The sequence below is a fragment of the Danaus plexippus genome, chromosome 8 (genome assembly GCF_018135715.1).
Source record: "Danaus plexippus chromosome 8, MEX_DaPlex, whole genome shotgun sequence".
NCBI classification, from domain to species: Eukaryota; Metazoa; Arthropoda; class Insecta; order Lepidoptera; family Nymphalidae; genus Danaus; species Danaus plexippus.
The window spans coordinates 6533632-6559728 of NC_083542.1; the positions used below are offsets into that span (position 1 = coordinate 6533632).

Genomic DNA, 26097 nt, shown 5'->3' on the forward strand with positions numbered 1-26097 from the left:
ATCTTATTTGTGTGGTTTTTATTGAGTTTCTTTTAATTCTATGTAGCGGAATCGTATTTTACACATATTTGAAGCTTGACTCTTTCATACACAATAGAATTTCAATAAACCGGACTCAGCTTATTTGTATTTCCGATTGTGTATCAGAGTTTATTGATATTTAGGTTTGGTTTGGATAGTTCAGTAAAATGTTTGAGTTGTGTTTAGAAATATTTGTTGATATTTAGAAATATAACATTATAAAATGTTTCAAACCGCGTTCAATACATTTCATAAAACAAATTTTTAAAATCTTTGTTGCTTTTAACTTTTATTTCGTAATATTTATTGAGATACGACTAAAAATATGTACGGCGTTTAATCTCTTAGGGCTATAAGTCTTTGTGTCCAATATTAGTGGACTATAATTAATATTTTATTTTTATTTTTAAAACACTAATAAAAAGAAACAAACAAAAAAACAATTGATTATTGAAAATTAGACTGAACGAGAATCTTCCAATAAAATGAAATACGAAATTATAAATTAAACACTTTAATATTTACATCTTAAGGTAAAACTTCCAAGTCAATAATAAAAAAAATATTATATAAGTATCAAATAAATAATAAAAAACAAATTAAAGTCTTGTATCACTGGAATGACCTGTTTGTGCTGCCATTGTTAAATCTGAAACAAAAAAAAATACTGTTCACTGGTTTCAGTCTTTGTTTATTTATTTTTTAATTTTTTTGGCTTTGAAATGAAAAACATATATAAATCGTAGGTTGAAACTACTGGTAGTGTACAAATTCTTATTTAGAAATAAATTTCCTGCAAAAAATAATTAACACAACACCTGCACCTTTAAGCGGCAGAATTAAATGGACTACAATAGATGCTAACCATCAATTTTTTTCTCGTTAGTCCATTTCGATCTTAAAAAAAAAAACATAAAAACTGAGTGTGATTCAAAAAATTAAAAAAAAAATCCAACAAGCAAATTATATACCTTACAAGTTTTTTTATAAATTCATTTCTTTTACTCTTTGAATTAATATGCATATATTTGTAATATTGTATGTAATTCTTTCACTTTAAGAAAGCATATTTCTCACCTAACAGTACCACAGATAGTGACTGAATATCACAGAATTTGACGTCATGTAACATGTTATTAAGCTGTTCTTGTATACGCGGGCTGGCGTCACACCATACTATGTGACCATGGAGAGACCATTCGCTTACCAGCATACTGAGGCTCTGGAAATAATAATTACAATTATATGTGTTTCTTAAATTTAAAAGAACCCTTATCAGCTCACGTCGTAATCATTCTAATTGTGTATGCCAAGTGGAATCCAATACAAAGGCTATAGTCCCGTAGACAAGGAAAATATTAGAATATAAACGTATGTAAAGGAAAATTATATTTCACACAAACAGACATTTCAAATATGGAACATACGGATAACAAAAAAAAAGATTAAAATATGTGTAAATAACGTTCCATTTCTTAAAAAAAATAGATACAGCAATTCAAAATGGACAACAGTTATCAATTATATGTTAATATATGTCTGTCATATTGTGATTATGGGATCGTAGTATTAAATTATTATCAACTCGTACACAGGCTATCTATCACACTAGAGTACTATCGTTGTGCGGAACATAGATCATCAATGTATTTAATATAAACAATTTGCTTTGTGAATTCACCCTCTCGTTGGCTTAGGAGACCAAAAAATCTCCTTCCACATGCAGAAGTGGTCGACGTGGCTTACAGAAATACACCCCACAACTTTAAACTAGCTTTAGCGATATTTAAATATTGTTGACAGCTGACGTCTGGTCTGGTGCTCTTTATTAAAAGAATGCAAGACCAATTCAGTTGCTTAAGATAGCGGCGATGACATGTATATAATCCTAAAGTTTAAATTATTTTACACTGCCAGTATATTTCAAATTAAAGAGCCTTTGAGTAGGTAAACTCGTTGACAAGAAAAAAAAACGCACGTATGTTATAATATTTAAAGAAGTTTTGCAACGGGGAAGAAAAAATATTCGCATTCTCCTATTCATTAACGATAAACTACTCCGTTAAAACCCCGGAAGATAAATATTTATTTATAAAATGTTGATCTATATTAATACTTTATTAAAAACCAAACAGAAACGTCTCATTACTTCCAAATGCTTTATAAATATTCATTCCATGACATTAAACTTATATTTTATATTAAATAATGTAACATTAAAACAACATCATTATATCAAATGAGGCTTTATCATAAAACTGTAGTGAAACCCATTACTCGCAGCTATTCTTTTGTGTAGGGAAAATATCTCATGTTTCATAACATGAACCATTATTACCATTAATAAAAGGTCTTGTGTATTTTAAAGGTAAAATCAACAAAGTGGCTTGTGCTAGTGAATATTGAGTACCGTTTACATTAGGTTTAAAATTCGATATTTACTTTTTCATATTCAATTTGTGGCAGAGTAATTACTTCAACTTTACGCTATTTTATAATAACGACCAATTATATAATGTATCCCTTTCATTCGAATGAGTATATTAAACAAATAACAAACTGCAGCTAGTTATATCAACTTAATTTAAATATTGAATTTGTAAAAAGTAATGTTAAAAGTAATATTTTATCTAACTTCACTTCAAATGTATGTAATGATGAAATGTAAGTAAAGTTTGAGAAATCTCTACGCATATATTTATGTTAGTAAATTTTACTTAATTAACGGCATAATTTTTTAAATGTATTTTTGATATTCGCGTTAACCAAGGGTAACTTTACCAACTGTACATGCATGGACCAATCAAGTGTTACACCTATCTTTTAAAAATCACAATAACTATATTTCACTACGCAATAAAAAAAAAAATTACAAGATTATTAAGAATATATTGTGACAACGTCAGAATTCGTTAAAAACACTTTTCGGATTTATCTCACGTATGATATAATTATATTACGTTACATTTTGGCTTTTACCTGTTTCGACTTAGCAGTAATCTATTTAACGGCGGAACCGAACGGCACACACATTGATATCAATTGGTTTCAAAATGAGAGGTTTCATTTGATATTAAAAGAAGAAATATTTTTTTTTAGAACATATTTTATCTGAATTGAATTACGTAATATAATATAATTATAGTACATCCAAAGTAACGGAAACGTTTTTCAATTTAAAAAAGAATATTAGTTCACTTCATTTTTGTGAACTTTATAGTGATCACTTTTTATATATTTTTTTTCTATCTGATTATGTAAATTAATAACGGAAAGTTTTACAACACACGGTTTTGTTCAAATCCCGCAACAATGGAACGACTTTTAGGAAAGGAACCGTTTATTTTTTTTTTCTCTTATGAATATATTAGATAAACCTACTTATTTTTAGTGATAACATCTACATGCGTAATCAAGTCGAAATTTTTTTCCTTCGCTTACAAAAATCTCATGTAGGATGTATATTTTAATCATATGTTTATTTCTCATTTGAGAATTTTAAAATAAACTATTTAAGGATGAAACACAATAAATATCAATTAAGAATAAAGTTACGCTATTTAAATAACAAGCACTTGAATAATTAAGAAATATTTTTTAAATAAAATAAAATATAATAAAAGTTTCATACGGTTAACAAATATTGACTAGATTTTGAACTTGAGAAATTCGGGAAATTACATCTCTTTATCTTTGTCAATCGAGCTATAGTGTCCCAACTCGTTTCAAGTACGAAATAAGCTGATGATAATTTAATTTTAATAATAATTTTTAAATATCATGTACGTACATACCTGTAAAAATGTGTAGTCCAGTCTGACCAGTGAATTACAATGTACCACCAATACATTACCAGCCCGCGGTCTTGATTCACTTGTATTGCTGACCCCATCGTTTATAACTCGTAAATTATTATCTAGCCGGATATCAGTCAGTTCATTCGATTTCTTTAAAGCGGTCAAAGTTAAACGAACCTTCTCAGCACTAGCGAAATTCAAACTACCTACTGGTTCTACGGAGTAATGGGGTGGAAGATTGTCGTCCTGAAAATTAAATTATACATTTACAATTTATGGAGAAGAATATAATGAGAAGAAATAATTTAATGTAGTGTTGTCGACTCACATTGACAAATTTAATATTTAACTGCGGTCTTGAATTGTAGTACAATAGAAGCAGAACGTCAATCACGACTCCACAGCCCAAACCCAACTCAACACCAAACACTAGACAGCTTAGGAATGTACCGAATAGTGGTATCAAATCAAGTCCTGAAATGATAATGATTTAAGAGGTTTTTTATGACTTTATCTCAGGTAAAACAATGTTATCTTATGCAAGACACGTATACTTATATATATGTATAATTTTTTACCCATTCTTTTAATAACTTTGTAGTAACCGTAATCTTAGGAACGTGAAAAAAAAATTCTTGTCATTTATTGCTTATCTATGTCCGTCAGAAACGCTTTCTTAATATTTTCAAATATTGTTCTGGATAGAGCTCTGAATACATTAACATAAAATCTTGAAGTTTTACAGTAAGTCGTCTTGCATTAAAATTATACGAGTGTGGAAGTCCGCAGTATATGAACATAAAGTAGCCAAGTATACCTTTCCAAGTCAATCCCTTATATACTCTTCAATAAAACTCAGATCGAATGTGAGGAGATATTTATTTATGAGGCTTAAAAATTTTAAAAAAACCTTATTTTAGTAAAAAAACAGTTTCCAATTATTTAACACCCGGAATATCCTCAAAAGTATTACATACCACACCAACGACCACAATGAACATATTATGTGTGCGGAAAAATACAAGATAGAAGTAATAAATCGTTGGAGGTAGATAGAAAATCGCAAGAATAACCAGCAGAAACTTTTATTTCGTCCTAAAGTTTACACGGCGACTTCAAAGTTATCGAAAAGTCCAGTAACAAATAAAAATAAGAATTCCTATGTACATATAACGGAAAAATCAGATAATAAGTAAATAAAAAAAGGATAAAACGAAACATTTATCAATAGCTGATTGATAGTCATTTAATTTGGTTTCGACGTACAACTTTGAACATTAGATGAAGAATGAAGAACAAAGAATGTAAGGGAAAACGTCTTGACAAAGCCAAAGAGATTTTATAAAACAAAAATCGTATTGAATTCTGAAAAACCTTACAAAGGCTCGTGATTGAGCTCCGAGCGTATGAAACTGTGTGACGCAAACCGAACGCGCAATGATGTTATCTTTTCAAATCAAAGAGTAAATGGACTTTGTTTTCCGCTCTCTGCCAACCCTAATTTGAATTTTAGGTCTTATAAAAATATAAACATGTACAGCGATTTTCGGTTATGGGATGTATATTTTCTGCTTAGAATCGGACAAAAACTTAGTGAATGGATTTGTAAAGCAAGTGTTTCTTGTTTTTATAGGAATATAGTCATCACTCATGTCTCTTTCGGTTGACTGATGCCATTGAAGATCAAGAACTACATACATCTTAAGAAGAAAATCCTTCAATACATCTTAGGAAGAAAGAGTAGCTGCGAAATATTTGAAAAGGATTACATCACTCCAAGTTATCTACATACATTTTCTAGATGTTTGGTATAATGGGTTTGAAATATAGATTAATTTTATTTAAATTAACCCTTTTGGCCATAACAAATATAAAATATAATGATTTAAAAACCAATTCCGTTTTCTTTTGATTCAGAATAAAAGTATTTCTTCGTGTCTTGTTTGAAGATAACTATTGGAAAAAAATATTAAATTGAAAAAAATAATAATGAAATATGTATTCAAATTATACGAACGAACTGAATTTTCATGTTTGGGATTTAATCTATGTCTTTTCGTAAATATAACAAAAAATCCGGAAAACGGACATCCCAATATAGAGTCTATAAATAATGTTACGTATAACAAGATAATGGTTATATTCAAAATTATTTATTATCTCATAATAATCATAAAAAGATAATACAAAATTTTCTTTGTGTATCTATATCCTAATGGCGCTTTAAATTTTTAAGAGCTCTCGTGTCTTGGCACAGAGCTACATTTTATATTTTGGAAACTAACTTTTCCCATAAACTTGAATTATATTGTATTATTAAGCAGTTATGGAAATTTTGAAACTTGTAAAATAACAGAATCAACATTACAATCTCTTTGTTTATTTCTGAGCTAATCCTAAATCCATAGTCGATTTTTTTTTTCATTTATACTTTTTAATTCATTATATTGACTGCCTAAACTGATAATGATGTTTATTTATTCTTATTAAAATTATTGTATTAACAACAGGACAAATATTAGATTCACATTATTATGCAAATTCATAAATATATAGACTTTGTCTTTAATTATACCATCAAAGTACCAAAATTGATTGCAGTTGATATAACTGCAGTAAATGGAAACAAACAATCTACTCATCTCGTGTAATATTTGTATAAAGAATATTTACATACATAGTATGCGACTGGATCATAAAGCCAAAACTCAAATAAATGTTAGAAAAACTGTCCTTAGCAATGTATACATTTTTAAACATAAAAACGGGATCGATCTTAATTTGTGATTTCGAATATTTAGATTTCTAATGTACTTACATTAAATGATACGCATTATTGTTTAACCCAAAAAATGGTTTACAATTTATCCTAAAAATATTTTACGATTCTTTAAGCCATCAAAAATCGGTTTGAAAAGAATCGATTTTTCAGAAAAATATATCGCTGAAAAATATATCGATGAAACTTTCCAGAACATAAAATCTAACAAAATATATATTGAGAAGAATATAATAGATCTTGGCTCAAGATCTGCCTAATTATGATAATTTGTCAGTGAATCACGCTTGAACGGGATGGCACATAAAGATTTAAATGAGACTATCTTTATCTGTATGTAAAGTATAAGATAACGTTTTAATTTATTAAACTCTTAGTCTTTATTTAAAATTTCATCTTTTGTTATGTCTAAATTATAGGAACCATATAAAGCAAATTTTGTCAGTTGGAAATGGAAAATAAAATTAAACTAGATGGAAACCAATTTTAACGGAAAAACGGTAATAAGTGTAGGCACTGTATTGTTCCATGATTTCGTCGTCTGTTGGATATAACAAAAGCTATCACAATTACTCTTGACATATGCATGGCTCGATAAAGTTCATTTAATTGAACGCACATGTTACATTCGAAAAGAGTTTTTCTATCCTAATTAGTTTTTAGTCTGTTTCAGTATGCCGTTTGTGGTCGTTTCATGCATTATGACGGGAAAAAAAATGTATTTCAGTTACGACGTGAAAGCGAAAAATATAGAAAATACATGAATATGCTGATGAGTTTCTAAAACCGTTTGTTATGCTACATGTCAGGTTTCCGGATGAATTCCAAATATAGTTCACAAAAAAAATATAAAGCTTTGTAATGATAACAGATTTAAGGCTCTATTTGAAATTATGTAGATGGCTTTTGTATAAATTTATATACATTCTAAAATTAAATGACAATAAAATCGCCATTTGGACGGATAAATATTATGTATTTTTCCTATAATTCATTATGTATTGCACAATGATGAATTTTGTTTTAAAACGCCTACTTAAATAATCATAATTCATAAACTTATATCAAACACCAACACTTAAGGAATTAAAAACTTTTAAACTTTCTATAAAAATATTTAATAACAAATAATTTGATTTAAGAATAAATTATTCTCGAAATTAAATATAATAATTTTATTTTTATAACACATACTAGTATCTTACTAAACCTACAGAAATAGTTCACTGAAACATTCTGTAAAAGCTATTAAATCGAGCATACAAACTTTCCTATTTACTTTCCCAGCTTCGAGCATTACCAATTTTATGATCAGACACTGAACAATAATTTATGAAAGATTTTAAAAGGAGATAGAGTTTTGAGTTACAGTTATCTTTCTATAAAAACTAAATATTTGAAACCAATTGCTCGGAAGTTTTTACACAAAGAAATGTATTGCAATTTATAAACTTATCTTTTCGTAGTAACTTTTCAAAGGAAAATAAGATATTCATACAAATGATTATGTTCCTTATTAAGAAATAACTTGCTATTGTCAAAATGCATTTAAATTTTATATTCAATTAAATATTAATAGACATATTTTTACTATTATTATTAACGTTTTACATAGTGAAGAACGACCGATATCTCAGTTAGAGGAAACCGGCGTTTTTTATTCTTATACTCACTGTTTGTCCTCCATAGGGTTCCAATAACACTAATATCAACCATATAAAGAACAGCGCACACGATGACCGCTGAGAGGGCGGAGCGAGGTATGAAATAGAAGTAGGGGGTCAGCACACCCAGAGTTAGTAATACGATTATACCTGTAATATAATATGTGTTACATCAAGATAAAGGCATAGGACGAAATTATAGTTAAAAATTCAATATGAATAAAGCTCTTCAGATAAAAAGAATACAAAATGGTTTTCTTTTTGATTGAAAGTAAAAAAATCCTTTTCTGAAAATTTCGTTCATTCCAAACTGTTATTATATGTTCTAACTAAATGTATATATAATAAATATATTTTGGTTACCAGTATAAAATCCTGCCGCGGGGGTTCTAACCCCTGACGCATCACTTACAGCACTCCTCGTAAACGAACCGTTCACGGGAAATGAGCGGAAGAAAGAGCCTATAATGTTGCAAGCCCCGAGTGACACTATCTCTTGCGTAGCGTCCAATGTCTTACCTTTAGCTGCAACATACGACATTTCAATATATATATATATATATATTTAGAATTATCTTAAGATATATTTTTTAATCATTTACTATATTAAATCAAATACATACGTCATATCTTAAAGTCATCCCAATATTAAAAAGTGTAAGCTATTAAGATACAAGGTACATACAATATATGAAAGAATTTACAAATAAAGATCTCATCTGTACACAATAAAAAACTACGATGTTATAAGTGTTTAAATCAAGTTTCTGTTTTAAAAACAAAATCTCTATCATAAACAAAAAAAAATTTCAACCCATCTGCAGGCTTAAATTGAGATAGCTAAGTCAAATATTGTAAAACTTCGTCCGGTATTTAGTTATTCTCATTCAGCAAACTTGATATAGCGAAATCCAAATAGACATTTCAAAACTTATTTTCATGACAGTATACTTCGTATTCGAATAAAACATTTTTTCATCGTAATTAAGTTAACACGTGGACGCTCCAGGGCGTTTTTAATGGCAACTGTTGTATTTAATTTGCTTCAGTTATTTGTTTCAGGTTTTTTTGTATGCATTTATTCTCATCGCACTACCTTTTGAAAGCTAACAAAACGGTATAATAGTTCTATAATTATGTCGTTTCCTTTTTTAAAAATTCCTTTTTTAAGAATACGAATGGAACTATTAAATTTTAATTCACTTAAGGACATTTTATCACCTGTTTACAAAATAAACGACTTATTTCGTCGATTTCAGATAACATATTAAATAAAAAGTGTATGAGAATTAAAACATTGAAGATAGTTTCACAAAATGTGAATAAAGACATTAATATAGATTCTAATATGGACATATATTACGTATTTAATAAATTTTCATAATATAATGAAATGTAAACGGAAAATTAGTCTGGTTTACCGTATTTATGATATACTTAAATTACATTAAATTGAACTTTTAAATGTTTTAAACGATTCCTAGAAGGGAAAAACTTTATGCTAATATTTTTTGATATCTACCAAATTAATGGATAAAAATTGAATATGTATATTTAAGAATAAAATACTATAGTAAAGTTTCTGATTCAACCTTTTAATTATCAACTCTTGGCCGGTTACAACTTCCTATAAACAAAACGGATTTGACAATCAAAATGTCTGGTTATAATGTAAATATAATTCATCTATATCTTTTAATGGCATCCATAAAAATTAACCTTCCCATTTACTTTCATTGGATCAAACAAAACTTTATATACAAATTATTAAATAAACAGTAATAAAGATAATAAACTGAGAAAATAAAATTCAAGTCGTGCCAAGAGGATTAAGACTACAAACTCAAGATTTAAAGTCACCGAGGTTCAATTTCCGTACTCAATATATCAAAGTTGTCCTTGGTTGAGGGCGAAATTTTAATCAATCACCAACCGATACATCATAAGTTGGTCAGACATTAATAAGACGAAATTAGATTTAATTTTTAAGAAATGTTATTTGAATTATTATTTGAAACCAAAAATATGACACAATATAAAAAAACATAGGTACATCTCTAGTATATGTTAGTAGATTTTTAAATATATTTATATAAAAATAATTTATGTGAACTATGTATATAGGAATATGTTTCTGAATTCTAGTAATCGTGACCAGGGTCCAAAGGATTTTTTGTTTCGACTTGAATGTAGCTGTCAGTCCTATTGGCTTTGCAGCGTTACTGGGTATTGGACGGCGCAATGGGACCGGATAAAACAATTTACGTCATCATCACTATGAAAAGACTAATATAACTGACAAACTTCACACCCAGTTTGATCAACAAAAAAATCCTACTCATGTAAAATGAATTCAATTCATCCCAACTAAAACACTAATGATGCCTCGCAGTTAACCCTTCATTAGAAGGTTTAGCCACCCCCAGTCAATTAACAACACCCAAAATTAAACCCTATTATTGACATATAAGAGCTAAATTCATCTGATTAAAACAATTCTGTAGACGGAGTCATTACGGTCGTTAATTAGTAAGCATAACCGAAGACCACTCAAGTCGTTCCAACGTTTACAGCATTCGTGTGCCTTACATTAAATAAAGCTAGAGGATTTACAACTACTATGATTAAAAGAAGTTTTACCTTTTTAAGGTGAATTAAATATTCATTGATGTTAAATGAATATATGAATTTGATTTTAAAATAGAATGGCATTAAGAATTGACTTGTTTAACAATCGAGAACTTTGGCTCACTGATACAATTAACTCAATAAAATTTAACGCATTTATTACATAAAGATTTTTTTTGGGAGCTTTGTTTTTATTATAAACATTTTTAAAATAGAAAATGTAATGCTATATTATAAGCATAAAATTATTTTTATTTCTTTAAAAACAATACTCACAAAAGGCTTTGGCGATGGCAACATTGGATATCACTCCGACTAGGGGTACAACTAGCAGTCCTGAGCCCAAGTGAGATAACATCTCACCAGTAGTAATTGTCGAATTACCTTCCATCGATTTAAAAGGTGGCAGCTTTGGAATTGGTAGACCTGGAGTTATATCACCTGCAATAATAGATGCTTTTAGCTTACAATCAATATGAAGACATGGATTTACAAATAGATTAAATTCATATTAAATTCACTTATTCATGATAATTTAGCGTACACAGATTCGTAACTTTGTTTGCTCATTCCACGTTATTTATTTCAGATTGTCTTCAGACTTAATAAATGGCCTCCTTGTTCGCAAACTAAATTATACATTTCGCTGCGGTTTTAATTAGCTCCAGTAAGTTTTCTTACACTTACTGTCATATAACATTAATCAAAACAAATAAATTATTTAATGTATGCTTATAAATTTCTAGTAGAAAGACGTTCAGGCGGAAATGCAGTCCATTATTTTTGTGTCGGATGTTAAAAGCTTTAAGCTGTATCGCAGTAGTTAAATACATTTTATAAATAACAATTACTCTTTGTAAATTTTTGTGAGTATTTATCTTATTTGTACGGACGTAATCAAATGTATATTTATCCCTCTAACACATAGCTTTGCAAAAGTTATTTAAAAAAAGTGTTGGAATTCGTACTGTTACAAATAAATTATTTAACTTTATTAATAGAATATATTCTCAATTTCCACTCATATTAGCTTTAACGCCGATCTTTTTTTACAATTTTATACGAGGAGAATCCCCCCGGATATCGTAAGTCCTACCCGGAATAAGCTTAGCAACGATGGCTTAGTGAGTTGCTAGACATGCCGTGTCGCCAAGGGAGAGAAACTGTCCAATGATTTTAGGTACCTCTATTATCAAATCTCCAAACATATGTATTCTAACTATCTTAATTTCAAGCTCTCGTTCACTACAGTGCAGTACAACTTTTATATATTGTATAGTAATTGCCGTTGGGGAATATAGAAATGACTTGATTAATTCTTGTTCTGGTGCACGTCGGTGTTGGTCTTTAGCGTACACGTTCTGATATTAACTGCCTCACTAAACGTGAACAGCATAAATTGTGAACCTCGTTAGTTTAACTTTAATGTGAAAACTATGAATTATCGTTAAATGATATATTTACAAACATATTAATATCTGTTTTCGATTTAACTTCGTGTTTCACATTATATTGTTTAAACTTTTGCCGTTGAGCTCACTGACACGGATATATTTAAACATTCATATACATATTATTCTCACGTAGAAAGTAAATTACTGTCATCTCTAATAACAAAAGGCTTATAATTTTCCACTTATAATGGTACAAAAAATAGAATATTAAAACCGAGACTATTTAATTCATAACAGTCTGAACCCTGAGATTATGAAATAATATGAGTGTAACGCTTTAATATTGTACCTCGCATATAAACAATGAGAATAGTACAATAACGGTATATTATATGAGATGTTGTACTCGGAATTCATTTCTATTGTATATTGTTATTATTATTTTTACTTCACATTAGTGTCGAGGCTACTTTTAGTTCATATAAAAAAAAAACTTCAGTATAATATTATCTTGAAAAATCTGTCTCCGTGCATATTAATAAAACACAAAGTAAAAAAAATATATCCTATTAAAGTATGAAGTAATGTACGATTTTGTTCGTCATGCTTGTAGCGAACTATCTTAGCAGATGTCATAAAATAATATTTAAATTCCAACGAAATCGCAGGAAATAACTAGTTACTAAATAAAATTACAAAATAAACGAGTTTCAAGATTGCGGATGTTTCACAGTTTTATCAATAGACTGCATCCTTTGACGGAATTTAATGGTAATTACGTAATTATATAATCCGCTTTCTCTTCAATTCATTTAATGAGGAAGAAATTCGTTTACATTCAGAATGTTAAAGTAAATGGCGGCTGTAATAGTTTTAATAATTTATAGGAACATTAAAATTATATTTGCTTTTTTAATCTCTTATATCTATGGAGAATGATTTTCCTTTTCAAAGTTTTACACATTACTTAAAGTGCATTTATTTTACAATCAGTTCTATAGAATACTAAATTAATTAAGGCGACAATTCTGTTGGCAGGATTCCAAAATGCTACGCCAGTTGCAGGTTTAAGCCATAGTTTTGTTGATGATTTAATTGTGTGATACTATTTGTAAAATTACTAAATAAGTTAAAAATAATCTAGTCGAATACAATTCACAAGTAAAGTGAAACTTGAGTATCACCTTTGTACCGTTTGCACAAATAATTTGATAAAAATGTTATAGTATGTACCAAAATTATCTTGAGTTCCCAATGTGTTTTCAAGAGTTGAAAAGATAGCTATGAAATAGTTGGAAGTCTTATGAAACATCCCCTGTATAAGCTTAAAATTACCTGATTTAGTTTTTTTTTTTTGTAACCAACAGCACTTGATCAAAACCTTTTATTTATATGAAGAATAATTCATCTTAAATTAATTTTACTCACGAGTTACATGCTAATGTGATGCTCCTAGGAATTTGTATTAATTACCTGTGAGTATAAGAGGAACCTCTTTGTCCTGGTGGACGAAGAACGCTATAATGGAAGCTGTAACCACTACCACGGCGTTCCTCGCCACACCCACGAACCAAAAACATCGCTGTAGTATCTGTGACCGACGACTTTTCTCGTCCTTGTCTTTGAGACGAACATCTTTAAGAGCCTGAAAATTTTCAGCTCTCACATAAACTGTAATTTTTTAAGATAATAGCGAAGCACATCATATATTTTTATACATAAAAAATCAAACAATGAAAACGATCGATATGGAATTTATGTAGGTTTAATGAAAAATGAAACGAGCTATTTAAAATCATGAATTTCACAAGAACAAATACTTCCTATACATCTCTCGGAAATTCATCGCATTCACTTTACTTATACTATTAATATATGTGTTAATACAATTTTATTGAATTTAAGATAGGAACCCAATATAAAATGAAAAACCTACTCGAATAGATCAAAATAGTATATTGAACAACTTAACCGTGACTTTAATATACCTTAAGTCCGAGATTGGAATAGTCATATTGATAATAATTTCCTTTTAAATGTTAATTTTAATTTATTCATACATCAGAGAAAAAATATAGTGAACTTAATAGAACACACGTGATAATATAAGTGAGACATAGAAAGACGAGCTTAAATTAATCTGTCCATCCTTAATCTTGACAATGTTTCTTATAGACTAAGTTTCTGTCATCGTCTTTTTCCTTCGATGTCTAAAATCTTACAATTCGAGCAATTCTTTAGGAATTATTATATATATGTAAATATAATTAATGCATAATATATCAGTAACAAATAAACATTGACTAGGTTTTTTACCATACTCGGTAAGACTAGCTACTTATACGTAATTACAGTGAACACAGAGAATATCGCTTATTCGTTGGTATAGTTTATCGTATAGCAATCAGGGTCAGCTGTTACACTGGCACAATGTGCTTACATAATTTATGATCTCATATTAGCTATAAAAACTTTCTTAACCTACAAGAACAATGATTGAAAGATTATGTCGTTATTTATGCAATATTTTTGGTATTCACATTTAATATTAATCCTTAAGGTTATGTTTCTAACAGACATTTGATAGTGAAGCGGGCTCACGGAATATGTATGAGACTCATCAAATAGCACTTTTGAGGATCACAACATAGTCATTTTGGTGATTTTTTCTTAAGACCTGTTTTTTTTATGTATCATGCATATTATCAACTAAATTTCTAAAACCTATTCATAAGATTATTTTCTTTCTGATATAATACAAAAATATATTGTATATATAAAGTATTTGAGTATTAACGTTATAAGAAAAATATATATTATTATAAAATATCTTAGATAGCTGAATAAATTTGATTACAATTAATATACTATTTCTGTTATAATAGATAGATATCGTAATTATTAACGTGTAGTAACAAATGTAATTAATTATATTTAGGCATAGAAATATTTTTTGAATCCTTCCCTAATGTTGGCTAAAAACATGGATGTATTTTTTACGAGAACTATATTTAAATTGTACATTTTCTCACTTCAACACATTTACGCCAAATTAACGTCATGAATAAATTAATACCTATTTATTTGAAACAAAATGATTTCACTTTTAACATCGCCAATTCTATTTAATATATTTAAATTCAATGTCAAAAGATATAGAACAGTAGGTATAATAAAATGTACTAGGTTTTCCGTATCTCACGAATTATTTACTCGAGTCTTGAAGGTCAAACGACGTAATATTAACTATTACTTCCTCAAATTGTTCTCGGCGATGTCTTTACGACGATTGAATTTTATTTACCTTATATTAATGTATTTTAACCGACTTCATAAACGATGGTTCACGAATCACTTAATTTAGTACAAATATTTTCTTCGTAACCAATTTAAATATATGTACGTAAAGCTAGTGACAAATATAATATCTTAAATTTTTATTGCACTGTAATTCTAAATAATATTTAAAACCTACTGTTTGTTTGTTTGACTTTTCGAAATTTAAAAGTACCTAAATATTTTTACTTTGAAGTCGGCTGCTATTTTTATTGTTACATGCCCTTATCATGAATTATAGTTTCATATTGTAATCTTGCAATAGAAACTTAATTAAAAATCACGATTAAATTAACTAGTTTAGAGAAACAATCGTCAATATTTGTGATAATTCAAACTATTGTCACCCATTGAGCAGTGCTCAATGAAGGGAATAATTCTGTTTATTATTAAGTTTATATCTACTATAACAGTATTGTTATTCAAAGTTGTAAAGTTATAACAATAACGGAGCAGGGACAATTACTTTTTATTCGCTGCACAGATAGAGGTTACTAAGTGGAGCACGAATCGAGGAGTAACAAGTTGTAAAACTAGTCTGCAAACAATAGAAGCAATTATATTTCCCGAGAGAGTTTAATATGTTCCGGAATTAGCTGAGATTTGAGCTTAGCTCTGTGTCGTTAGTTACTCTGTATTCTATTATGTATTGTAGTATTGGACTTTATTTTTATGCTATTTGCTTTTTATTATAATCCATTCTACTGTTTAACAAATATTTGAATGGTAGCTATCCAACTAGACAATTAGATTTGTACGACATTAAAAATAGTAGCGTTGAATTTAAATAAATTTAAAATTTATTTTTCTGCTTCAATGTTCCAACTAAAAGCAACTGTGTAAACTCATGAAAACAAGGAGAACATCAAATTTTAGAACATGCTGGTGCATAATAAGATTTCATTCAAGCATTTCTCGGTGGAATTTTAAAATTTTATATTTTTCCGATAGAAATTGTAGGTATATTAACTCAACAGATATTTAAAATTTGAAGGAAAACTGCTTGCACATAATCATAGAAATCATTTAACCTCATAGAACATACCGCACAGAACAATGCATTTTCAAAACCCTTAGCTAACAATAACCCGGTAATGAGTTGTTAGCTATCTCAGATCTTGCCATCACATAATCTCTCTTACAACCTTTCTTCAAGGTTACGTTACTTAAGTGATTAACATCTTTATACTACAAAAAGTTGTGACAAACAAAAATTCACTATGAGTTTATAAATAACTGCTAAATTAAACCAAATAAGATTCGATTCGGAGAATGATATTTGCCATAGTTCATATTTGTTCACGTACAGCTGGTAATGCCCATGTTTATTCGTTTACATTTAAAGTGATATAAAAAAGTTGCAAAACACGTTATATCTACAATTTGATTGACATTGAACTTTTAACAGCGAAGTTTACCGATTTAACTTGTGATTACAAATAGATATACCAGTATACACTGACCTTCATTCCCATAAGTACAATACAGCAAGAGAGTCCAAGCAGCGAGTCTTCTAGCTTCGTTTCACCAATATGATGTAAAACTCCTCGCCACGTTGAAATGAAATTCTCTGCTTTAAATTTCAAACCTAAAAGACCTTTTATTTGTGAAGACGCTATAGTTATAGCTGCAGCTGATGTGAACCCAGAAACGACTGGTAGTGATACAAATTCCACAAGAAAACCTGAAAGGGAAACTCATGTTTTGTATTTTAATCATACTTCTGCAAACTAAATTCATTTTTTTAAAAAAATAGAAATTTAATAATCTTACCTAATTGGATTACACCAGCTATCAATTGAATGATGCCACCGATGAAGCAGAGAAGAATAGCGAAGTCAGGGTTCGTCCCGTTTGTGTAAGTGAATGTGAGAAGGGAAAGTAGGGCTGTTGGCCCTATATTGATCTGTGGACAGGTGCCCAGTAACGCGTATACGAACCCACCAGCAAATGACGCGTACAGGCCATACTAACAAAAAGTATATACATACATAAAATATATTCATTTTTTTTCCCAATTTTTTACTTAAAAAATATTATTATTAATCAACAGATACTATCATAAACATGACTTGTGTGTCAAGCAATCAACTATTCTATTGAACAAGAGTTTTTAGTAGCTATGAGCCTTGGTACATCAAAATATCATTCATTACATATAACGTCAAGTCAGATTATTGCTCTTGCCCACAAAAAAAAAACAAAGAGATCTTACAAAACTCTCTACTGTGAAATTATTTCATACAAGGTCAAATAAAAAAAAAGATATCAATCAAAATAAAGCACAACTTTTATATAATTTAAGCGCAGCAGAGTTACTAAAAAAAATCCTACCAAAGTATAAAATTTAAAAAACTTTCCAACATGAATGTCCGCTAAACTCAAACATTTCCATTTGGAAACGCTTTATTTGGTTATTTTTTCTTTATAAAACTGCCAAGGAAAAGCTAACAAGAGCAGAAGGGGTAAAACAACTTTCCTGTATTCCACAAGTCAGTCTCTACACGCTTGATAAAAATCCATTAGACGAACTGCAACTTAGTGATTCAGCTTTTATAGAAGTTAAAAGTTTCTACTTTACAGTATTTAAGTTAACGTTTTGTTTTTAATGGAAAATGTATAGTTTGGGTATCATGATACTGAGAACTATCTACAGCGAACAATAGTATTTTGTGAAACTTTTTCATCTGTATCGCTAATGTAACTGACGAAATAAGTACTAATATTTATGAAAGGACAAAAAAAAATTGTGACGAATCAATGAATATGTCGATATGCATCAGATCTGTTTTAATTTATACACACATTTAATTCCAAATCTATGTTTTTTTCATAAAATATTTATCTTGTATCATTTCTCGATAAAGAAAAATAAAAGTCACGTAAACGAATGATCACAACAATTTGTGAACTTAATTTTAAGATATAATAATTACTTTAACATAAATGCTGCAATTATTTTTTGCGTCATGTCGACTTTGAGTGACTTTGATCTAAACATGAATGCAACAAAAAAAAAAAGACCACAGTCTAAAAACATATCTATCCTCACCTGAGGTTCGAATCCAGCTAACGAAGCATATGCAATAGACTGCGGTATGAGAGTTAGGGCGATGGTAATCCCCGCTATGAGGTCCCCTACAGCGGTGTTCACGTCATATAACCTCGACCATTGAACTATGGGGAAAACCCGCCCTACCAGTCTCCGGAGATCTATTTTCATCATCCTGTAATATAAAGTGAAAACTATACTTTAAGTATAAATAAAAGTTTTTATGGATATAAATACTAAAATGTAATATATTCATTTGTATTTATAAACATTATGTACAGTTACGAGTTGATTATATAATATTGAAGCGTTTGTTTATTCGTCTATATTTAATGTGATATCCGTTGGTTTCCGAAGCACCTAGATGAATGTTGATAGAAATTTAACTGTGAACATGAGAAAAGAGAAATTTTATTTCGGAAATAAACCCAAGTGCCGCATGAGGCTATAAAACATTTCTAAATCCCCTGCAATCGTTGGTCCGAGCTAAAATACAACTTTATACAATAATCTCAAATAAATAACAATTCAATTTTTTTTACTGCATCGAGAAAATAAGATGCAGATTCTGAAAACGCTATGCGATAATAATATTTTTTTATGTATTTCTTCCATTATTACGACAGGTATGCGTGACGTATCGAATTTTATTCGCATTTCAAAATTTGTTATACGATCGAGTTGTATTGAGTGTTATGATTTATCACTTTATATTCTATTAACCATAAGTAACTTATTCTAATAGCTTTTACTTGATTGTATTAATGGGCTTTACCTTGATATTAACACTAAATTTTTAACTTATAAATTACAAAATTTCGATTTTGTTTCACGTTATACAATTTCATATATTTATTTAATTTAACAATTACGTGTCAGTTACGAAAAATATGACTACATGCGGCAATATTCTTCCCAGAAATGATACTTAATAATAAAATAATTGCGTGTTAATTAAAAAGTTAATTTATATTAAATTACTTAATATTAATGACTTCGTCCCCATGGTCTTCGGAGTTGTGCTCAGAGATAAATAATTGATGAATGTGACTGACTTTAATAAAACAGATATTGTAATTCGCAGCGCCATCTGTAATCAATGACCCCTGACTTCATACAGCATTACAATTACTTGGAATTAAAAAAAATATATAGCCTATATATTAGTTATTCACTTAGTAAAATCTCTTCAGTAGATATAGTTTTCGTGTAGCAGCACCAAACATACACATATTCTTAGAAACTTTCATTTATAACGTAAGTAAGCATTAAACTAACCACTATCAATCTAATATTCTTTAAAATCTATTCTAATAACTAGAATGGAATTATCAAATTTAGTATTAAATATTCTTTTTGCTCACTTATCCTTAAAAGTTTATAAAACATATTAATCGGTCAATATATTTTAATCACTATCTTCTAGTCATACTCTACAAGCCACATGCATTAAAAACAAAATATATAGTAAAGAAAATGTCATAATTAACAATGCCGCATTTTGAAAACACGAGACATCAAACTCGTTTTCACAGACTTAATAATTCATTAAACGTGGCATTGACATTCATTTAGTACAAATTACTAGGATACACTCGGATACATTGTATATTTAATGCATTACAAATATTGTACAGAAATTTGTCTTGAACTGAAAGGATTTAAAAATCAATATTGACCCACATTCATGTTCATAAAAATGTATAAGCTATTTCTCTATTCACAAAAATTTATGTTAGAATTGATCAGAAATTTATTCCATGTTTCACGTACAATTATAGCCAAACGAGTAAAAAAATCTGACATCAAAGGCATCTGTAGCCAATCATGGAGGTTACGTCCCTTTTGTGTGAGTTAACTCGTGTGTTTAAATAATAATTTACTAACATTAAATAAATAAATAACACACAATTTAGAAGAGAGTAAAATGTTTTAAAAAAAAATATTTTGATTATACAATTACAGAATGTTATAATTTTTTGTATAACAAAACCTATATGTAGGAAATACGTAGTCATATTTAATGTTTCACAATCACGTTTGACTTTGGTTAACCACGAACAAATATGTACGATCTTTATTGTAAATACGTTTGTTATAGTTCAATAGTCAATCCTGCAATTATGTATCGATGGTTGGATATATGGAGTGATAGTCGGACGTCTAACACTCTGGCAATATAGTTATCCTAGTAACGTATTTATAAATCTATCTTTTATACATATTCTGTTCCTTTAGGTACACCTAACAATGCGAGCGGTGTTAAGATAAGCAAATAGTTCACAATATTTGTTGTCAAGATATTAAACCGATGCTTTTGAAATTACTTTAATAGATATTTTTTTTACAAAACTTTACAATAATCTTAAGTTTATAAGACGCTATGATCGGTTCAACAGTGACATTTGTCTGTAGATTGCACTTAATAAATGTAGATTATTAATCTGTATTATTAAAAAATAATTATACGTCATGATTTAGTTGCCCTACTAAATATATGAAAATAATGTTTAAGAAAAATTTCCAAACATTTTGTCATGGTCAAATTTTTTTTGTGTACTGTCACGATTAAAATAAGATGATAAGAACGAAACCAATAACAACTCAATTGAAACTTAAAGCAAAGTATTTTATAATTAATGAATAATTTCCTTCCAACAAAAAAAGGAATTAAAGAAAGAATATATTTTAATGGTTTATTAAAATGCAACAAAGTTGTGTCATTCGTTTTAATTATATGTTAACTATTAGTTATCATTGCCCTTAATGTTGATTATGCTTAGTAATCTGTATTGAAATATATCATTTTAAATAATTGAAACATAAATTAGGCGAAGCCAGACGTATGTATATATAAACATAATGTATCAAGCTAAGTATGATAGCATTCTATCACCTGAAGGGATAAAATGAAGCGTTAAATTTAATAAACTAAACTTTTGGGACTCACAATGGACATGAATTGCAAATTGACAATTTATTATAGCAATTAACATAAAATTATTTATACAAGCCAGCTAGCTTATTTATACAAGCTTCAGCACCTCAATATGTATATAAAGATTTTGTCTATGAATAATACCTTCGGAAAAATACATCAAAATATAAAGATCGCCTCCCACCCTGTAGGTAAACAGCTAGATTTAAAACCCAGACTAAATGGGGCCATCCTTGAGAACATTACGTCCAGCGAAGACCTTAAAAGCTGATGGATAGATGGATGAAACAACGAATAAAACCGTTTTATTACTCACGGTTATAACTCTTTGAAATGACTATATCTTTTAACTAGTTTATTAGAAAAACACGGAAACAAAACAATGTATGCGTTATGTCAGAATTATTAAAAAATATATGTATTGTCCAGCACAAGTATGCACAATAAATCTAAGCATCTAACGTGTTTCGTTTCTAAATCTAGACAATACAAAGTTTTATAAACAGAAACACCGAAAATGCTTTCTTTAAAAAGCTCACATTGAAACTAAAATAATATGAAATAATAATACAATCTTACAAAATATACACTAACCTTTTATAGTTACAATATAACTGCTTTCTATAAATCGTTAGCCGAACGGATTCCAAAATGAATAACGTTGGGACAGAAATATATGATAAAGTTATGTATGACAGTTTAATAAAAATATAGAAATGAATTTAGCATCAAATCATTCGCATCTATAAAATGTTACTTTAATAATAAATAATCCCTGAACATTTCATTTCATTTACAACTATAACAAGCTGTTCATTTTATTATATATGTACATATATATGGTTACAGTATTTATTTATCCAATATTTAATTTGATTATATTTTCATAAGTATTTTAATCATCTGTATAAATTTTAATTTTTAATGATAATACGCTACTGATTCTTTTAAAATCGCCCTTGAAACTTTTCTTATTATAATACTTCGTCTGGCCAATAATATGGCCATTCATAAAATAAAAAACAAACAGAATATTTCTTTTGAATTTGAAATCTTTAATTTTTATTCGATTGTTCACTGTGTTGATAAAAGGAAACGAAAAGTTGTAGTTGCATAATTTCAAGAAACACCGTTTGAAAAGAAAAGATTTCAACTTTGGACATGACGGTGTCACTTAGAACCACATTACGTATTTTTAAAGATGTCTTAGGGCCTACATCCTGTAATAGTAGGTTTCCACTCGCGTACGAGTCGCGAGACGAGGCAGGAGCCGAAATACAAGGTGAGAGTGTAAATATTCGCTCGCGGCTCGCCTCGCGTCTTATCTCTAATATTATTTTTTAGTTTGCGAGCGAGCGAGGTGCAAGCTGTGATACCAGACAAAGCGCAAGACGAGGTACGAGGCAAGAGTCTTAATGTAGTGTAAGAGAAAGCAATGGTCTTTTCTTAACAGTTTAAAATAAATAGGATGATACTAAAAAAACAGCTTCTTAAGAAGTACCCAAAGTGAGATCACAGAAAACATTTATGAACAATACTTTAACAAAAGTCACTTAATTTATGCTGAAGGCTCCGTATAGGCTTTCCTATTACTCAATAATTATTTATGACCAGTTGTCAATAATAAGGCTTGCTCTAAACGCCATGACAATTGGAGTACCCAAAACAATTCATAAAATTGGCAGTGAAAAATTTTCCTGTAGTAACAGTACGTGATGCTATTGATAACTGGCCTCAATGTACTAACGTCTGTTTTGCAGCTAATGGAGACTGGTTTGAATAAGCTTTTAATTTAAATATTTTATTAATTATGTATAATGGGGTAACCTTCTAAAGGACACTTCTTATCAAAAACGGAAATCTCATTTTTGTTGCCAAGTATTTAAGTCCCGCTTATAATGTAAAAATATCTCATAATAAATGGATTGAAGAAATACCTCATCGTTGTTGTCCTTGACCTTAAAAAGTAGTGACAATCTTACACTCGCTGTTCAACATGGGCCATTGGAAAATAAAAGAAATCGTCTGAGGTAGAAGAGGTATTGGCGGCAATTTCAACATTATCAATTTAAATTCGTTTTCTATTTTAAATAATGCAAAGTATCAATATTCTGTAATACTTCGTGTTTAATTTATTCAAATTCATTATATCAAAATTTTTTTAGTTCAATGTACCTTATTTATTTTAAAAACATGCACTCACCTGTTGCAGTTCAGGACATCAGAAATATTTTAAATTAAATTCAAAATTAACAATAAATTCTTTTTTTTAAACTTATCACAAGATTATATAAACAAACAATTGCATGGAAAACAAGCACGACGTTGTCAATATACAGACATTTTCAACACTTCCAAACACTCAAAATATGTAAGCACCAAATAATACTTGCGCATGCGCATTAACCAGCGGTTTATTGCAAACTGCCGCGCTTGTCACCATTGACAAACGTAATCATCTTAATTTTCCCGTCACGGTTTTTTAAATTGTTCATGTTTGATTAGTTTTTTATCAAAGGCTGACTATATATGAGGAAAGTTTCGCTTATATAAATCTTGTAATATATTATAATAAAAATATAAGTTATGGTTGTAACACCACTTACCTGTAGCCACACACTTCTTGCCGGTTTTATTTAGAAATTTACATATTACGAAATAGGAATCTGACAAGATTTTAAATTCAATTTAAAAGCCAGTAGAATTTAGATTTACTTAAGGAAAATCCTTCAATCTTGTCGCCGGCCTTCTTCCACAACGCGTATGTACATAAAAATTTAATTGGACATTTTGTTTATCAAGATTTCAAATTACAAAAAATTAAACACTATTTAAATTAGCGACTTGAAATATATCTGTTCTTAATTTTTTTACGTTACTTGTTCAATATTAACACCAAAAAATTGTGTGTGACATCCGACGTATACAAAAATATAAGTTTATATCCAAAATTATCACTAAACCCAACAAAAATATTGTATGTGACAACCGTAAAAACGGTTTTACTGCCCCCAATCGGAGAGATGGTACCATATCCATTTTGCTTGACTCAAATCGCCAATAACATTTCCGTCTAAAAACCATACCCATACATTTTCTAGAAAATAAGACAGTTTGAATATTACTAGGACTCGATGGATTATGACACACTTGTGCGAGTTACTACAATTCTTTGAAATTTTTCTCTCAGTCAATAAAAAAAATACTTATATAAAAGATATTTATAAATAATTAATTTAAGTACAGAACGCACCTAATAATAAAATAAATGCTATAGCTTCAAAAAACTTCAGAGGGAATCGATAATTAAACATGCTGACGTGTTTAAGATCTACCTAATACCAAGATAATATATATTGCGATAATTATTTATTGCAATTGGTAACATGATACAGGAAATTTACAAAGAGATAGTTAATCAATAAAAATAATGTCCAATTCACATTACAATTTATTCTCTATCTGCACAAAACGAATGCCTTAAATCAAACAAATCTAATATATCTACAAACATATTTCTTTTTCCAGATAAGGTCATGGCAAAATCATATTATTCCTATTCAGAACTCATTTCTACCCACATTTTCAAGACGACACCAAATTCGAGCTATTTTATATTAAAACGTGGACCATACTTGATATGCAACGCCAGTATAAAACCGACCTAAAAACAAATTTACTTCAGTAAATTACATAACTTAGTCACTTGCAATTTGTTAATACTTGTCGCTAATAGAGTTCATACAATAAAATCATTATGACAAGTGCATTCAGTGTCGTTTAATTGTAAACTATTTTCGTTCGTTATTGAATAAAAATTTTAATAACTATAATAAAAGAATTAATTTCGTAATTTGTACGTTTTCTGATATTATATAAAGTTCTTAATCAGTTCACTAGTTTTAGAATTATGGAATCTCAAACGTATAAAATGTGAAACATAGCAGGCGTTAATTACTTTTGAGGCTGTGACGCATATTCCAGCCTTGGTTCTGTAAGCAATAGAATACTGATTTAACAAGAGCCGTAATAAATGCTTAACAAATATATAATAAAAACAATTTTATTTAAACATACCAGAAACCAGATTGATTGTGTAAGCGGGCAAGTTACATAAGGTGTGGCACAAAGTGAGAAAGATGAATCGTGTGACGAAAGTAAAAGGATTCGTAAAATATTTTGATTCATCTCAAATTAATTAGTAGTAAATTGATATAAAAAACGATAACAACTTACAAGAAATCTAAAAAAACATATTAATATCAGAGAAAAAAAAAATGAAATAAGTTAAGTATTATAGCATACTGTTTGACAAGTTATAATTTAAATCAAAATAGTTTGGTTGGCCTCAACATTGCAAATATAATAAGCAGTCATCTGAATGTCAGTAACATTCTTTAGAACCTATTGCTTCCTTATCAACTATGATAATAATTAAAAAAAACTTTCTGAACCATACCTATTTTAAATTTATTTCTAAAGAGTTAG

The 26097-nt window shown here is 28.9% G+C and overlaps 1 protein-coding gene across 3 annotated transcripts; it reads right to left on the reverse strand.

The window, feature by feature from the left end:
• Nucleotides 1-519: 519 nt before the first annotated feature.
• Nucleotides 520-24237, reverse strand: LOC116774662 (sodium-independent sulfate anion transporter-like). Of its 3 annotated transcripts, none has more exons than XM_061521296.1 (12): nucleotides 24216-24237; nucleotides 18672-18846; nucleotides 17393-17588; nucleotides 17083-17303; nucleotides 13757-13928; nucleotides 11166-11330; nucleotides 8625-8786; nucleotides 8271-8411; nucleotides 4147-4292; nucleotides 3816-4064; nucleotides 1099-1243; nucleotides 520-670 (listed from the first exon to the last, which is right to left on the reverse strand). In XM_061521296.1, the coding sequence occupies exons 2-12, from the start codon at nucleotides 18843-18845 to the stop codon at nucleotides 621-623; spliced, it is 1821 nt and encodes a 606-aa protein (XP_061377280.1). In that variant the 5' UTR covers nucleotide 18846; nucleotides 24216-24237; the 3' UTR covers nucleotides 520-620. The 3 variants fall into 3 exon arrangements, with proteins under 3 accessions (XP_061377280.1, XP_032523271.2, XP_032523280.2); XM_032667380.2 differs by lacking the exon at nucleotides 24216-24237 and adding an exon at nucleotides 23813-24039; XM_032667389.2 differs by lacking the exon at nucleotides 24216-24237 and adding an exon at nucleotides 18951-19192.
• Nucleotides 24238-26097: the final 1860 nt, after the last annotated feature.

Bases quoted from the DNA above. Each gene is read 5' to 3' on its own strand.
- LOC116774662 (XM_061521296.1), bottom strand. From the start codon at position 18,845: ATGATGAAAATAGATCTCCGGAGACTGGTAGGGCGGGTTTTCCCCATA. The intron at 13,929-17,082 runs GTCAGTGTATAC...GAAAATTTTCAG, and splicing joins TTGTACTTATGGGAATGAAG to GCTCTTAAAGATGTTCGTCT. The intron at 8,787-11,165 runs GTGAGTATTGTT...CGTATGTTGCAG, and splicing joins TGCCATCGCCAAAGCCTTTT to CTAAAGGTAAGACATTGGAC.